The sequence below is a fragment of the Juglans regia genome, chromosome 2 (assembly GCF_001411555.2).
Source record: "Juglans regia cultivar Chandler chromosome 2, Walnut 2.0, whole genome shotgun sequence".
Lineage (NCBI taxonomy): Eukaryota > Viridiplantae > Streptophyta > Magnoliopsida > Fagales > Juglandaceae > Juglans > Juglans regia.
The window spans coordinates 6331221-6349425 of NC_049902.1; the positions used below are offsets into that span (position 1 = coordinate 6331221).

Below are 18205 nucleotides of genomic sequence, written 5' to 3' on the forward strand. Positions count from 1 at the left end.
AGAAATAATTTATACAGTTTTAAGATATGTAAATTTTACATATTTTATTTAAAATAAATAAATATAAGTCTCACATAAAATATAGAGAAATTCTATTTACAGTCCTCAAGTAGGGACTGCATGTGCAAGCACATTATTAAATAAGAAAAATCATCATTTTAAGAGGGATAATTTTATAATTTTAAAAAATTTTAAAGTTAAAATAACTTAGGCTTGTATTGCAGTCCCCATTTGAGGACTGTACCTAGCATTGCTCTAAAATATAATATAAACTGCCATTTTTTGAAAAAAATACGTATAACTTACGTACTAGACTATATCTAGAATTAATCCCAAATTGCCCTCATTCATAGCTTTGAAATTTCCGACCCGCACCAGATCCCCCAGAGGGCTTAGACCATGGACTACTCGGTCCAGACTCTCCCGCCAGCCTCGGACCTCTCCTCCTCGGTGCTCTCTTTCCTCGACGAGAAGTTTGGCACCAAGGAGAATCTCAACGATGCTCCGCGTCTCGTCTCGGAGCTCCACACTCAGTGCTCCGATTTGGATCGGACTTTAACCGACATCAACCGGAGGCTAGGAGCGAGTCTTGTTACATACGCTGCGTTTTCCGACCGATTCGACCGTTTTTTCAACGACATCAATGCCAAATTGATCGCTCTCGGGTCCTCCACTCGCTCCCATGGCTCGATATCAGGTTCTATTCGATTCCTTTGCATATATGCATGATCATATATTTATATGTACACACACACATGTTTTCTGAACAATGCTCATATTCGAATTATGTAAATGTATACTTATACTCACGCAAACCCAAATGTAATTTCTCTTAATTAGAGAATTTTCGTTGAATGAATTACTAACTTAATATATAAAGAATTATAGAGACTAAACATGTATATGTACATATGCACGGATTCATTTCTACAGATGCAAATTTCTGTATGCGTAATATTGATTTTTGCGAGTGTATGTGCTGCTGAGTGATTGCTTTTGAGGAATTCGTTAAAATTTGTGATTGAGAAAAAAACTGAAACTTGAATGTAGATGGAAGAGCAGGAGAGGGAAACGAGAGGGCGGATCAGATTTTGGGGGAAGAGCTGCCGGCATTGGCCAAGGAGGTGGCAAGGGTGGAGACTGTTCGAATGTATGCAGGTGAGTGTGTATTTTTATTTTTTTGGCAAAAATTGCTTTTAGATATGAAAGTTGGGACATTTTAATAACTTCGATGCCACTTTTGGTAGAAACGAATTTGCCTTTGGAATTACTCCATTTAACTCCAATTCCCTAATCCCAAACACTTTCCTCTAATGTTTATGATTTCGGTTTCAGATTGTGTTCAATTTTCCATTTTTTTTTTTGATAAGTAAAATAAGTATATATTCATCCAAAAAGTGTCAATTACAAAGAAAAGTTCTACTGCTCCCATCCTAACTAGGTGGGAATATTAGAAACTAGAAACTCTTGAAATTCCATGCCATTAAAGTCCACAGCATGAGCCCAAGTACAAAGGGTCCTAAAAAATAACATTTTTAGCTCTGCTATTGATCTCTCTTTGTCTTCAAAAATCCTCTCATTGCGCTCCTGCCATAAGCACCACAAAATACAGTTTGGAATCATCTTCCAAACCGCTTTAATCTGTCTCACTCCTCGAATTGAAGTCCAACAGGCCAAAGCCTCCATCACAGTTTCTGGCATAACCCATGCTAGATCTATTCTGTTAAACACCGCATCTCAAATAGTCCTGGCTACCTCGCAATGTAAAAGTAAATGATCCACCGATTCACCCCCTCTTTTACACATACAACACCAGTCTGCTATAATTATGTTTCGTCTTCTCAGATTATCCGTAGTAAGAATCTTCCCTAGAGCCGCTGTCCACACAAAGAAAGAAGTTTTGAGAGGAGCCTTATTGCACCAGAGCTTTCTCCATGGAAATTGACTGTTAGGCACTTGTGTGAGTACCTTGTAAAAGGAGCTAACAGTGAAGACCCCTTTCCTTGTTGGACACCACCACAAATCATCTGTATGTTGGGTATTTGGGCGACAAGAGTATAAAAGGCTATAAAAGTCTATAAAACTCCCCATCTCCCAGTCATGTGCTGCCCTGAAGAAATTGATATTCCAATGGATGTTTCTATCTACAATTTCTATTACCTCCGCCACCATGGCATCTTTAGCATTTGCAATCACAAAAAGTGTAGGAAACCTGTCTTGTAGAGTACAATTGGTACACCAAACATCCTTCCAAAATCTGATCTTTGAACCTGTACCCAATTGCAATCTTGTATGTTGATGAAAAACCGCCCATCCTCTTCTAATGTGTTTCCATAATCCCTTGCCAGCGGCCCCTCGAACCTCTCTAGTACACCAACCCCCCTCGAGACCACCGTATTTGTTCTCAATCACAATCTTCCATAAGGCATCCGGTTCCTTGATATACCGCTACAACCATTTGCCAAGTAGTGCCCGATTAAACATCCTCAAATTTCTAATACCCAATCCACCATTGGAGATTGGACGACATATAATTTCCCACTTGACTAAATGGAATTTGAACTCTTCACCTAGGCCCCCCCACAGAAAGTCTCTTTGTATCTTCTCAAGACGTCCCGCTACGCTAGCCGGTATAGGGAATAAGGATAAGAAATAAGTGGGTAGATTGGAAAGCGTACTTTTAATAAGCGTGATCCTGCCCCCTTTTGACAAATACATTCTCTTCCAACCTGCTAATCTTCTCTCTACTTTTTCAATCACAGTATCCCAAATAGAAAGCGCCCTCGAGGCTATACCCAGAGGTAATCCCAAATAGTTCATAGGGAGAGACCCTATCTTACAACCCAGTATACCAGCCATTACCTTTAAATTTTGAACTTCTCCAATAGGCACCAACTCAGATTTATCATAATTCACTTTTAAACCAGACACTGCTTCAAAACAAAGCAACAATGCCCTCACAGCCCTCAACTGATCTATCTCGGCATCACACATAATAAGCGTATCATCTGCAAACAGTAAATGTGAGATGGTGGTGGTACCCCTACTCGGCGATCCAATCTGAAAACCACTCATATTACCATTAGTCACTAAGGCTGAGATCATCCTGCTTAGTGCCTCCATAACAATAACAAAAAGTAATGGAGATAATGGATCCCCTTGTCTCAAGCCACAAGAACTCGGGAAGAAACCCTCTGGACTGCCGTTGATTAACACAGAGAATCTTGCCGTAGAGATACACCAACTGATCCATGACCTCCATTTTTCTCCAAATCTGCACCTACCCAGTAGATATAGAAGGAAATCCCAATTAACATGATCATATGCATTTTCCATATCTAGCTTGCACATAAGCCCTGGGCTACCAGTCTTCACACGACTGTCCAGACATTCATTAGCAATTAGAGCCGCATCAAGTATTTGTCTACCCTTTACAAAGGCATTTTGGGGCTTAGTGACGATCTGTCCCAAGACCCCACTCAGACGATTTGCGAGTACTTTAGCAATGATCTTGTACGTACCATTCACTAGACTAATAGGCCGAAAATCGGAGATCTCAGAAGCCCCTACCTTTTTAGGGATTAAAGCAAGGAAAGTGGTGTTGAGGCTTTTCTCAAATTTGCCAATCGAGAAAAGCTCCTGAAACACCTTCATAAGATCCCCCTTTATCACCTCCCAACATTCTTGGTAAAAACCCATGGAGAAACCATCAGGACCGGGTGCCTTATCTTTAGCCATTTTCTTTATTACATCATAGACCTCTTCCTCTTCGAATGCCCTTTCCATCCTTTCGACTTCCTCCAACTCTATAGTACCAAAAACCAATCCATTCAAAGTAGGCCTCCACCCCACCTGTTCAGTAAGAAGCTCCTCAAAGAAATTTACCACATGGTCTTTTATTGCTTCTTCTTCTCTACACTCGACCCCTTCAATTTTCAGCATCTCAATGTTATTATTTCTTCTATGAGAATTTGCAATTTTATGGAAGAACTTTGTGTTCCGATCCCCTTCCTTTAACCAAAGGGCTCTCGATTTCTGGCGCCACGACATCTCTTCTTGTAGAATTATCCTCTCAAGATCTGCAGCCAAACTAGATTTATGAACTTGTTCCTCCTCAGTAAGTGGTCTCCCTTCTTAAATTCTTTCTAACTCCTGTATTTCCTCCCACTTTGTATTTTTATTATCTTCTACATTGCCGAAAGTATGTTGGTTCCACACCTTTAGATCTCTTTTTAACTCTTTCAATTTGCTTGCAAAAATGTAGCTAGGTGTACCTTCAAGATGATACGAACTCCACCATTGTTTGACCCTATCCACGAAATCTTCAAACTTCAACCACATATTCTCAAACTTAAAATACCTTTTACCGCTACGAATGCCTCCACAATCAAGCAAAATTGGCCAATGATCTGATGCTAGGCGTGCCAAACGAGTTTGCCAGATATCAGGAAAATGACTTTCAAACTCAAGTGAAATTAAGAAACGGTCCAAACGGGACCAAGACTGATTATTTGACCAAGTTGCTCCACCCCCAACAAGTGGAAGGTCGATCAAATTCAAGTAAAAAATACACTCCGAGAACTCCAAACTTGCTGGTCTCAATCTTCTACTTCCAGAACATTCACTTTGAAAACGAACCACATTGAAATCCCCTCCAATGCACCAAGGGAGCTCCCACCAACTATACACCCCTACAAGCTCATCCCACAACATGCTTCTGTCTGAATCTAGATTAGGCCCATACACCCCTGCAAATGCCCACGAAAAACCATCTGAAACACATTTGAATGCGCACGCTATCAAAAAACTCCCTATATATTCCTCCACTTTCTCCACCACTCTCTTATCCCACATCACCACCATTCCTCCCGATGCCCCTGAAGAGGCCAAATAAACCCAATCTACATATATGTTGCTCCATAAACTCCTCACAATCTTCCTGTTGATCATTTTCAATTTTGTCTCCTGTAAGCATACAATATCCGCTTTCCACTCACGAATTAAATGTCTAATCCGAAGACGTTTCTCTACCACATTGAGGCCCCGAACATTCCAAGAAACAATCTTGGGCTTCATTGAGAAATATTCAGCCCCTTCCCTTTTGGCCTATTCCTACTCGAACCACCTTCCGAATTCATCGACCACATCAATCTTTTCAATTCTCGGCTTTTCTTCGATTCCCCCTTCTTATTTTGGCGGTGACCAGCTTCCATAGCAGTTAACAAAGCTATGAACTGCTCCTCAAACCCATCACAATCTATCCCTACCACATTTTGAATTTCCTTTGCTTTGTGTATTACCCAATCTGAGACTTGGTCTGGAAAATAATAGTTCAGTGGGATTGGATTCCCCACTCTGTTATCCTGAAAGCTACCCCCTACCGAAAGTTCCTCAAAACCGCAAGCCTCAGGGATGAAGAGTTCATCCTCCACGGAGTGCATCAAATCATCCGAATCATTCTCCTCCTCATCCACCTCAAGCTCCTCCAAATGTCTCACTGAGAGGTCCACCGGAGTCGAGAAACCCCCGCCTCCCTTCATCGGCGGTATCTGTCCCACGTGTGGCGGAGAAAGACGATCCTCGAAACCCACCAGCGCTTGTTGCGCGCAGAACACCGGCGTCGCTTCATCGGCGACATCCTCTGCCACCGTCGGCACTGTCTGTGTAACCGTCGGCTGACCCAGCGCCGTCGGTTGACTATCCGGCACAAACCCGAGGCTGCTCAGCTCGGGTGAAAGTCTGCTAGGGCTCGTGGACGAAACGGGTTTCTCTGACCCGAATCTGCTAGGGCTCAAGGGCGAAACGGGTTGCTCTGACCCGAGTCCTGAATTAAGCCCAATAAACTGCTGTCCAGAAGGCCTAGAAGGCCCTGCCCCATCAGCCCGAGTGAATACGGGCGGGCTGCTAAGACTGGTTTTGGGCCGCGTCGGCCCACTCTTTTTTCTCCACACAGCCCAGCCCTTTCCTTTTTTTGTTTTCAGCTGGGCCTTGTTCAGAGTATAACCCAGCCCATGAACCTTCTCTTTCCCTTTTAAAACCCCGTCTTCTCCATTGCCTTAACAGACCCGGTAAATTTCACTATTACAGCCATATCTCTCTGCAGTGAATGCATCAGTCCCCACATTTCCGCCAAGTCCTTTCTGACTTCCCACGTCTCCTGACACAAAGTATGGCACGACACACACTTTGGATGCAGCGTTCCTTCCCTCTGCCATGGCCTTTGTCCTCTACCCCCAGCTCTTGCACCTTCTTCACGCAAGTTCCCACCGCCATCGCGCAAGTTCGCACCACCCTGCCGCTCGCACAAGTTCGCACCACCCTGCCGCTGGTTGATATTCACGGACAACGCCTCCTTATACGACCAATCTTTATGTCTCAATGCCCCACTACCGAGGTTCCGTCCCCCTCCTCCATGCACACCAACCCTTTTTGAGCCATCCATACCTTTCTCTTTCAGCTTCTCCCTCATCTTCCTCCATCCCCCTCCGTTATCACCCTCAGGAATGCAGATGACATTTCTCCTCCCTCCCTGATTGTACTCGGATATTTCAAGAAATCTCCCTCGCCTGTTAACACATCGTTGTGCTATACGACTAGAGAATCCATTCCGTGTTGCCACTGAATTGAAGAGTACCCCAGCTCCACCGAGTACTCTGTTTTCCAACTTCTCTCTGTTACTCGCACAGCACCCTCTCTAAGTTTTAACACGATGAAACATTTGGACTCAATCACCACTTCAACATACTGACCCATCATAATCTTAAAACTTACATAAATCACTTCAGTAATCTTGCGCTAAATGACTCATCAAAATGAAAGAACATAGTATTTTCGCAAGTGTACCCCAGCTCCACCGAGTACTCTGTTTTCCAACTTCTCTCTGTTACTCGCACAACACCCTCTCTAAGTTTTAACACGATGAAACATTTGGACTCAATCACCACTTCAACATACTGACCCATCATAATCTTAAAACTTACATAAATCACTTCAGTAATCTTGCGCTCAATGACTCATCAAAATGAAAGAACATAGTATTTTCGCAAGTGTACGGAGAGAAAACATGGAAGCCGAGCCAAGAGAAAGAAAAATTCAATTTTCCATTTTGAGTTGCTTGTTTTGTTAAAGAAGCCGAATAGTTGGGTTCTCTAGTAGTCCTTTTTAAGCTCTTGATTCTTCTTATTTTCAGTAGCACTGAAAGTAAGTTGTATATCAGTGTTGTTGTTGAATGAAGGTCCCAACTTTATGTGATTTTACTGAGGCTTTCTTTTTTCCCCACTTCCATATCAGGATGGCCATAAACTATCATAAGTTGTTTTGAACTACATAATATCTTCTAGCCATCCAATGATTTGGGAATTTTATCTACTGTAAAGTGATTTAAAACAAGTGCATTCCGGTACTTTTGATTCTTTGTGGTTAATTTTTCTCATTTTGAAATCCCTCTCCAAACACCCCCAACCTTTGAAACCAAATTCTGACACTGCCTTTCCATTTCCAAGGGTCATTGGAACCCACCCGTGTAAAAACTAGAAACATGGTCAGTGCACATTTCACCAAACGTTTTTTTTTCCAGCAGACCGTAACAAACAGATAATGGATGCAACTTTGAGGCGAGATATTTCTTTGCCCATGCATGTTCTTATTGTCTGCTCTAGTGTTTGTCATTGCAAAAGAGAATTTGCAATTTATAAAACCAATTTACATTTCGGGAAAGGTATTTCAGTATGGTTTACTGGTTTGAGCCGTGGATGGGGTGAATGTTCTTTCACACCCTGATGATATATTTTTTTTGGATAAGTAAGAAAAATTTATTAATCCTCATAATTAGGCAATGCTCAAGCACACAGGTAGTATACAAGAGAAATATACCTACTTACAGCGTACTAGCAAAGAAAGAAGCATACAAGTGGTAAAAGCCTTGGGCTTGGGGGTATGCTCCCCCAGGTCTAATGTTCAAATCCCCTTGGGGTGCAAACAATCTTTAGGGCCATCGGATTGGGAGATTTTCCCCTTGAATTACCCGAGGTGCACTTGCAGGAAACTCCTTACAGAGGGCCTGTGCACCCCTGGGATTAGTCGGGACGCTATTCTTGGACACCCGGTGCCAATAAAAAAAAAAGCATACAAGTCATTAAAATTAGCTCCCTCTATTACAATGGCCTTAGCCCAAAGTAACAAAGATTGATAAAAGAAAACTCTAATACCCCCCCCCCCCCCCAAAAGAACGTTCTCTATTTTCAAAGCATCGTCCATTCCTCTTGTTCCATATACACCACATAAGACATACAGGCACCATCTTCCAAACCTCCGCTACTTGATAATTTCCCCATACTCCACGAATGGAAAATTTACTGCTAAGAGTGCATGGCAATGCATTAGAGTCCGAGCCCCAAAACTCCAACGGGCTGAATGGATTTGGCACCCTTGTATTCCAAAAAATATCTCAGTCACTATGTGGAAGGCGATAAACAACGTACTAAGTGTGGATGATAAGTTGAAATATGTTGGGATTCCGATGGTGTCAAAATGTGATTGTTGTTTGCAGGGTGGGTATGAGGACTTGAATCATGTGCTTGCAACAGGCGATTTTGCAAAAAAATTCTGGCATCGTGCGGCTGTTCGGCGGGTTTAGATGATGTTGAAGGATCCTCATGGTATCAATTGATAAATTCCTGGTTTACTAAGGCGTCGAGGAACTCCCAAATGGGGCAGGTCTTAGGACTTTTGCCTTCTATTATTACCTGGATTTTGTGGAGCAGGAGGTGTCGTGCAAGAATGGAAGGCTCCCTTCAATCTGCAAATTCAACCTAGGTTCAAATTAAACTATGAATGTTACAAGTTGGAGAGAAACTAAAAGCCAAGAAATTAATTATCACGTGGGATGAAAAGATTCTAAAGGATCTAAATATTCCAGTTAAGTTGTCAAAACAAAGGAATGCTCAGATTGTCTATTGCCAATACCCGAGTCCAAGAAAAATAAAATTGAATGTAGATGGGGCCTCAAGAGGAAATCCTAGAAGGGCTGGGGCAGGTGGTGTCTTTAGAGATTCAGGTGGAAATTTGCTTATGGCTTTCTCGGTTGACTTAGATACTGGAACTAATAATTATGCAGAATTGTTGGGCTTACTACATGGTCTTCGTATGGCAAAAAACATGGGTGTTGAGCAGCTTGATGTGGAATTAGACTCCTTGGTGGTGGTTAAATGGTTTAAGGCGCAGAGGTGTGAAAACTGGTACCTTGAGGATTATTGGGAGGAAATCTTGGAGGTGGCTAAGTCCTTACAGATTAAAGTATCACATATATACAGGGAAGGGAATGCCTCGGCAGATTTTTTGGCGAGGATGGGAGCGGAAGGGTATAGTGGTCAATGGTGGTCTCCAGTGGATGTTCCCTATGGACTTAAAGGAATTTTGCAGATAGAAAAGGCGGGTCTTCCAAATATTCATCTGGTTTAAACTCATGATGGTCTGATCATTGGTTTATGGTTATGTTTTGCCTCATTCTCAATTTCATATGGTATTGTTTTTTTGGTGTTTTTGGTATACTGTAAAGTGTCTAGAGGTTATAGTCTCTTGGCCTGGGTTTTGGTTTTATGAAGTAACCCTCAGGTATCAATGTTTGTTACCACGGTTTTCCTCCGCCAAAAGTGAGGGATGTCAATAAGATGAGGTATTTTGGGGAAAAAAAAAAATCCACCACCCTTTTAGGCATCACCCATGCAATGTCCAGCCTTACAAATATATCATCCCAAAGAGCCTTCACCACGTCACAATGGAGAAGATGGTCTGTTGATTCTCCATTCCTTTTGCCCATAAAGCACCAATCTATTAGGAAAATACCGCGCTTCCTCAGCTTGTCTATGGTTAGAATTTTTCCATGAGAGGCCAACCAACCAAAAAAAGCAACTTTTAGAGGCACTTTTCTTTTCCAAATACACTTCCAAGGTAAAACAGTAGAAGATTGAGAAGTCAAAGCATTATAAAAGGATCTTGCTGAGAAGTTCTTGTTCCTGGGATGAATCCACAACAGTTTGTTCTCTACACCATGCTCCAAAGTCAATGCATACAGGGTGCTGTATGAGTCAGAAATATCCCCCACTTCCCAATCTTGAACTACTCTTATAAATGGCACATTCCACTGCAGCAGGCCATTTGAAGTGTCCATACGATCAGCAACTGAAGCTTCCTTATACTATGCTATTCTGAAAAGAGAAGGAAAACCCTCTTTTAAGAGCAACCTCACCGCACTAGACATCAAACCAAAATCTGACCCTAGTGCCTCAACCCATCACAAATCTGAAATTGCAAAAACAAGATCCTCCCAGCCCTTCTTAATAAATTTCCAAACACCCACACCATAAATCAAACCAAAATCTGACCCTAGTGCCTCGACACCCTGCTGAAATATAAGAGCAGTGCTACATACAGTCATGGAGTGGCAAGCGTTGTGCAGTTGCTTTGAAAAAGAGTGGGTCTACTATTAAAAAATTAATTAATTTTTTCTTGTGGATCCTGTATATATTCACTTTTTCAAAGTGATTGCGCGGCGCTTGCGCATTCACGAATGCAACTATCATTTCTCGATATATAATTGGTGTTATGGTAGGTTGCATGGCTGGCTATAAACTCTTCTAGTGGGTTATCATACTTGAAGAAAGATGTCTCCCAAAAACACATTTTATTCTTCAAACCTCTATTCCTGCTTTATCTGAACCTGACAAGGACAGTTTAAATGTGACAAATGCTTGCAGCTTGTCTTGAGCATAGGATAGTTTTCCAAGATATTGTACATTTCTACACCTTGGTAGATCTGGCACGACATTTGTCTTCCTTCTCCTCTCTTGAAAAGCATACCAGTGTCTTTAGATTTCATCTGCTCTGAATGCTTACGTCTACCATTGCTACAGGATGCTATCCTTCAACTTTCATATTCTTCATTATTTTCTCTGGTTGTTGAAAGTATATTGTAGTTTGTAAATATTTCCTTTAGTTTTCCATCTTTCTTGCACCTGTGCTGCATAGAGATCTTTATCTCCATGTTCTGTTTTCTTTGATATGATGAAGTTTTTGTTTATGTTGGGTGTCCCCACCCCAATATCATGAAATAATGTTGCATTAGTGCTATCAATTCTTCCCCAAGGTGGAGAATGAGATAAATAGCAGACTCCATTAATTTAACGTTGACCAAACATATGAAGCTTGGACACACTTTTACCTGTCAAGCATTCCTGAGCCATTAGTATAGTGTTATATGAATTTGGGAGTTGGGGCCTATTTCTTTTTGGTGTCTGTATTCCACTTGTTTGGGAGTTGGAATCTATTGCTTTTTGGCTCATAGATACCCTTTGACAATTCATGTTGTGAATGTATCGATACACTCTTCTGTGTATTTTTTGATTGGTAGGTAGGACAAGCGCCTTCTGAGTCTATGACGTTTTATTCATTAACAGATATCCTTGCTCCGTTTTCTTAGAGGCAAGAAGTGCAGTTTGCTCCAGAGATTATTCTGAGTATGAGTGTATAATGTTCTATGATGCATTATGGCTGTATTTTGTTTAGGCAAAAATAATTAAGACTCTACAACCATAAGGCAGAATACAAAATTATAGCAGGTTGGGTTGTTTTCTACTTGTGAACTAATACATCCATTTCCATGAAATTTCTCAAGTGGACCACTATTTTCTTGGTTTTCCCTGTCTGTCTGTCTCTCTCTCTCTCTTTTTTTTTTTTTTTTTTTTTTTTTTTTTTTTTTATTTTCTTCCTCACTGAAGTTTCAATTCTCCTCACAAGTTACCGGATTCTATGAAGTGCCGATGTGATTATATTGTCTGATCAAAATGTTGCATTTTGCTTAAAGTTCTATTCTATCTTTCAGAGACGGCGTTAAAGCTTGACAATTTGGTTGGTGATATTGAAGATGCTGTCTCTTCTACTATGAACAAAAACCTCAGAAAGCATTCTATGACCCAGAACTCAGAGGTGAGCACACTTTCTCTGTTCAAAACCAAATGATGTTTCGTCGTCATCGTCTTTTTATCTTTTTATTTTTATTTTTGAGAAAAGCATGCTTCTCCAAATATATATTTTCTTTAAAATTATTATATTTCTTCTCATAATCTCAATTGTTGCAGGAAACACGTCTGCTCGCTATTAAAACTCTGAAACTGACAGAAGATGTCTTAACTTTTGTTACAAAGACACGCCCTAAATGGGCACGTCTTGTTTCATCAGTTGATCACAGGGTAGATCGAGCCCTAGCCATTTTACGACCCCAAGCAATTGCAGACCATCGGGCCCTTCTTGCTTCCCTTGGATGGCCACCACCTCTTTCCACTTCGATCTCGTCCAACCTAGATACAAGGAAATCAACAGAAGTCCCAAATCCTCTTTTTACAATGCAAGGGGATTTGAAACACAAGTACTGTGAAAACTTTCTTTCCTTGTGCAGCCTCCAGGAGTTGCAGAGACGAAGAAAATCTAGGCAGCTAGAGGGTTATTACAAGGAAGTGGCTCTGCCCCAGCCACTCTGGGCTATTGAAGAGCTTGTAAATCCTATTTCATTGGCATCCCAACGCCATTTCTCAAAATGGATCGATAAACTAGAATTCATTTTTGCCCTTGTGTATAAGATCACCAGGGACTATGTAGACTCTATGGATGAGTTATTGCAACCACTGGTTGATGAAGCAATGCTATCCGGGTATAGTTGCAGAGAAGAATGGGTATCAGCAATGGTTATCTCCTTATCAACATACTTGGCTAAAGAAATATTTCCCGTATATCTTGGTCAACTGGATGAAGAGACCGTCACTAATAGCCGTTCTCAGGCAAGGACATCATTGCTGCATCTTGTTGATTTGATGATATCTTTTGATAAACGAGTCAGGTCGCTGGTAGAGCATTCTGGAATATTGCTTTCCTATGAGGAAGATGGGAACCTGCAGAAGATTTCTTGTCTGTCTGTATTTTGCGATCGACCTGACTGGCTTGATTTATGGGCAGAAATAGAGCTTAGTGATGCCCTAGATAAGATAAAACCTGAGATGGATGATGAGAAAATTTGGAGAATGAAAATTCAGGGGGCAGTTCTTGTATCTGGTCCTGAAGATTTCAAGTCTCCTGCAGTTTCCAGTGCCTTTCTTAAGCACCTATCATCTGTGATCGAGCGATGCCGATCATTGCCTAGCTCTTCTTTGAGATCAAGGTTTCTCAAATTAGCAGGCACACCTATGATCCAAAAATTTTTGGATTGCGTCCTTCTCAGATGCCAAGAAGCTGAAGGACTGACTGCCTTAACAGATGATGATGCCATGATTAAAGTTGCAAAGTCCATTAATGCTGCTCACTACTTTAAATTCATTTTAAAGGAATGGAGTGAGGATGTATTTTTTCTGGAGATGGGATCAGATAAGGGTGATCAACCAGGGATATCAGTTTCTGAGAATAATGAAGGTGAAGGTCCTGCAAGTGGTATTTTTGACGAGGAGATTGGAAAGTTGGAGAGGTTTATAGCTGAGTGGGTTGAGAAGATTTCTGTTGTTATTTTGAGGGGATTTGATGCTCGTTGCAGAGATTATATAAAGAACAGGAGGCAGTGGCAGGAAAAGGGTGAAGAGGCTTGGACGGTATCCAAGTCTATAGTTGGGGCTCTAGATTATTTGCAAGGAAAAGTTTCAGTACTAGAAAAAGATTTGAATGGTATAGATTTCGTTGGGGTCTGGAGAAGTTTGGCTGCTGGAGTGGATCGATTGGTTTTTAATGGTATTCTTATGAGTAATGTGAAGTTTTATGATGGTGGTGTTGAGAGATTTGATAGCGACTTGCAGGTTTTATTCGGGGTGTTTGGAGCTTGGTGTTTAAGACCAGAAGGCTTCTTCCCAAAAGTAACTGAGGGCTTAAAGTTGTTGAAGATGGGCAAGAAGCAGCTCCAAGAGAGTCTGGTCGGAGGAGAGAAATGGGTAAAGGATAATGGGATTAGGCATTTGAGTGTAACCGAGACACAAAAGATACTGAGGAGTAGAGTATTCCAAAATTGAAAGCTTTAGAGGTAAAGTCCCTTCTTTTTGTGTTCTCTCAAGAAGACAGAAAACTTGGAGGAACAATGCCAAGCTTATCTCAGGTTTCGAGAAGCAATGGGGAGGATTTTGCGATGTACATTGCTCTGGACTGACTAATTTCATTTTTATGAAACAATAATTTCAAGTTTCACTAGGAAGACTTGTTACAACTCATGGCTAAAGCATCTCGTGTTCTCGAATTGCAGGCAAGCATCCTCTGCATGATACACCTTTGTTAGAGTTGTTAATGATATGGTAAATGTAGTTATAATTCTCATTCGTTATAGGAGTTGAAATGGACAAACGAATTACCTTTTTTTCAGTTTCATCATTCAGGAAGGGACATGTTTGGATGTCTGTGTGAAGCGTTTGTTCTCCCAGTAACAGGAATTTAATGAATCTTTCAGGGGACTAGCCAAAGAATGAATGTATCATACCCAAAATTCAAGGGATATTGGAGATTTGATGTATTTTTTGATTTTGTTGTAGTGTTTGATCATTGTATGATTGTGTTCGGGAGAAAAGAAAAGATGGGAAAATGAAAGGAAAATTATGAATCGTGAAAATCTGACTATTAATTTTCAGCTGTTATTACCAATTGGGATAATACCTTTAATTTGTTGGCCGAGTTTGATCTTATTCTTAACTGAAATGAGACCATTAGTTAGTTTGAGTTGTATAAATAATCCGCCGAAGTGTAATAAATTATAAATATTCAACAAAGGTATCATTAAAAAATATATAAGCAATTTTATTAAAAAATCAACTAAAATTAATTAAGAGAAGGAAAAACATTAAGATACACTTACAAGAGGAGGAATGGTGGTGTCACCCACGAGAGAGGTCCTTGCTAGGGTTGCAAGGTGGATATCATATGAACATCTTACGAGGAATTAGGAGGGAGTCCCTTCTCATGGGGGGTGGCCACAGGCTACCCTATGAGTGGAACAAATATTTTGGTAAAGGAAACCATTTCCTTGTAGTTGATATCCAATAGCTATAGCTATCCCAAAGAGAGGAGACTATATATTCTTAGATGAGGTACAATTTTTTAATTATATTTAGTTCATTTTGTAAATTATTTTTATGAATATGTCATGACACAATACATTCAAAAAACGTGTCAAGACAATAGAAAACTCATGCCTATATTACCTCTTAAAAAAATGTGTTACAATTTAGACCAATCTACAACCTTGTGTTCTAATAGGCAGGGCTGTAAAAAAAGGTAAACCGGTTGAATCGGACCGAATTGATGTGTTTGGTCTGGTTCGTAACTGATCTGGTCCATAACCAGACTAAACCGGTCTGGTACTAATTTTTAAATTTTGAAAACCGGTTTGAATCAAACTGGACCGGTATATATATTCTTAATTTTGTTGTAGTATATAGTATATATAAAATATTATTTATATAAGTATTTATATTATATTATATATATTATATGCTAAATTGTTAATTAATATAATATATAATTTTATTCATGTCTATTAATCTTATAACATAACACTAATATAACATTTGATATAATATAAAATTAATCTTAAAAATTTCATTTATGATATAACATAAATTAATCTTTTATTTTTTATATAACATTTGAATTTTGATATTAACAATTTTAATTTTATAACTTTTTAGCCAAAAATTATAAAATGAGGGATATGAGTCAATCACTTGCTAAAGTTTTATTTGAGCATAATTTTGTTTATCTGTAAAACCCGAAAAATGGGACTGTACCGAAACCAAAAATACCAGAAGTTCTGATTTTAGTGGTTAATCGGTTCTTAAAATTTCAAAACCAGTGGATCGGTACTATTCTACAAAATGTCCAAAACAGAACCGAACCGAACTGAATCGGTTACTCCCCTACCAATAGGAGGTAGCGAGTTTTTCAGCTTAAACTCCATCGAGTCTCTGATCAAATCGAACACCCACAAGACTCACAGGCCTTGAATTATACTAATTAAGTATGCAATTAATGTATGGTCTTATATTAACTAGAAAGTTGAAAGATTATTATAATTACCTACAGATGAGTAAACAATATATATTATGAGTATACTGGAAGGACGTATTTGTCCCTCGTCGAGCTGCGCCCGGTCCAATTATTAGAGCTAAAAGCCCAATGTTAAAAGACTCGACGTATGGTGAGAAGAAAGCTCATGTCAACACAGAAAAGATGAGATAGCCCCTACCTGGGCACGTCTCCAGCTACACTGCATTCAATGACTAAAAATGGGTCAAGATCTCAAGGGAGTGCCACATTAAATGCGACATGATGCCGCCCCCAGGTGCAGAGCTTTGAAATGGGTCGAGACCCCTCGATAGGGAGTATCGCATTAAATGTGACACAATGCCACCCCTAGGCATAGATGCAAAAAAGCATAGAACTCTAAAGCTTCCTCTCACTCAACTCTTGACGAGTAAGGCCGAGGCACAAAGGCTCAGGTGGGTTGAGATACTTTGACAAAGGTATTAAATGTAACAACATGCCGTTCAGAGCAGAGTCAAACACCCCAAGCGTAGGGAGAACAATGACCCCACCGAAAGAGTGAAGTATAAAAGCCTTAATACAGGTATCATTCGAGCACTCTCTCTCTCTCTCTCTCTCTCTCTCTAGAATATAAATTGACTTAGGCATCAGAGGTGTTTTCTGGCACTCTGGGACATCAAACTTTCTTGTTTTAGGTGACTGGTGGAGAATGGCGGCATGCAAAACACGTCCTTAATAGTTGGCGCTATTTGTGGGACTTTTTAAGTAAAACTAGTGTGCCTTTCGTATGCCTCCTGCGACTCGGTCCCAGGCAACCCATGAACAGGAAGCTACCTCGACTAATATAGAGAAAAGGTTTGCATAAATGGAGGAGTGAATGAAAAGAATGGCATCGAAAATAAAGAATCTCCAGTGAGAGAACAAGATCCTAAAGTAGAGGAATACAGGATCAGGGGAAGGTGCTGGCATGAGCTAGAATGAGCGAATTGAGGCAGAGCTGCACAACACAAGAGGGCTCACTGCTGACGGAGAGGTAAAGAAAAAGATGCACATTGAGCCTCGTAGCCTCATGGGAAATTATGAAAAGATGGCCAAGAAGATAGGAGCATCTTCCTCAATCGACCAGTTGCTAAGCAGCACGGATCTCCCTTACAATGCAGAGGTTATGGCAGTCCTGTCGAAATTCAAAGTCTCACAGATCAAGATGTACGACAGATCTAAAGACCCAGTCGAACATCTTGAATTGTTCAAGGCTCACATGACGCTCCACAGTTTTCTCGAGAAAATTGCATGTCGAGCTTTTCCCCTGACGCTCAGAGGGATGGCAAGGGAATGGTTCAGAGCACTGTAGCCAGACACCATTGACAATTTTGAGGAGTTGGACAAGTAGTTCATTACCCAATTCATGGTTAGCAAAAGGAGGAGGCATCTGACCGTCTATCTCCTGACCATGAAACAGTGGGAATATGAAAGTTTGAAATCTTATATCTTCCAGTTTAATAAGGAGTGCTTAACAACGGATGACCAGGACGAGAAGAACACGTTAGTAGCACTCCTGGTCAGCATTTGGCCTAAGAGCCCATTCATGGTCGAATTGGCTAGAAGGACCCCTACAACATTGCGAGAATTCATGGACTGGGCAGACGATTTTGTCAATGCTGAGGACACTCTCTGAGTTTTGACCTCCCAAAGAAATTTTGAAGTGGAGCGGTCAGAGAAAGGGAACAAAAAGGCCACAGGAGGGGGCACCTGTGAGAAAGAGTCTAAAACCAAGAAAATGTCGTACGAGAAAAGGAAAGACGGTCGAACCTCTTCCAGGAAGGTGCACTCAAGTATGAATGTGCAAACGAAGAATGAGGAACAACCCCGAGACAACGACGACCACAGTCAGAGAACTCTTCAGTTTTGCACTTTCCACAATGTAGAAGGGCACAGGATCGAGGATTGCCATCACTTAAAGCGAATGATGGAGGAGATGCAATAGGATGAGGGGCTAGGATGATTGATCGCTCAGCATTCGCCGCCACCTAGGTGGTTCGACCGCGAAAGGAACGAGTGGAGAAGTAGAGATCTTAGGAGTGAAAGCTTGAGGGCAAGGAGGACTGCAGGGAGGAATATGGAAAACCTCCAGTGTCGAAGTCAGGACAAT

At 40.8% G+C, this 18205-nt stretch overlaps 1 protein-coding gene across 1 annotated transcript; it reads left to right on the forward strand.

The window, feature by feature from the left end:
* The first annotated feature begins 348 nt into the window (after positions 1–348).
* Positions 349–14542, forward strand: LOC108995463 (RINT1-like protein MAG2). The gene is made up of 4 exons (XM_018971036.2): positions 349–697; positions 1051–1158; positions 11879–11982; positions 12135–14542. The coding sequence occupies exons 1-4, from the start codon at positions 400–402 to the stop codon at positions 14037–14039; spliced, it is 2415 nt and encodes an 804-aa protein (XP_018826581.2). The 5' UTR covers positions 349–399; the 3' UTR covers positions 14040–14542.
* The last annotated feature ends 3663 nt before the right edge of the window (positions 14543–18205 follow it).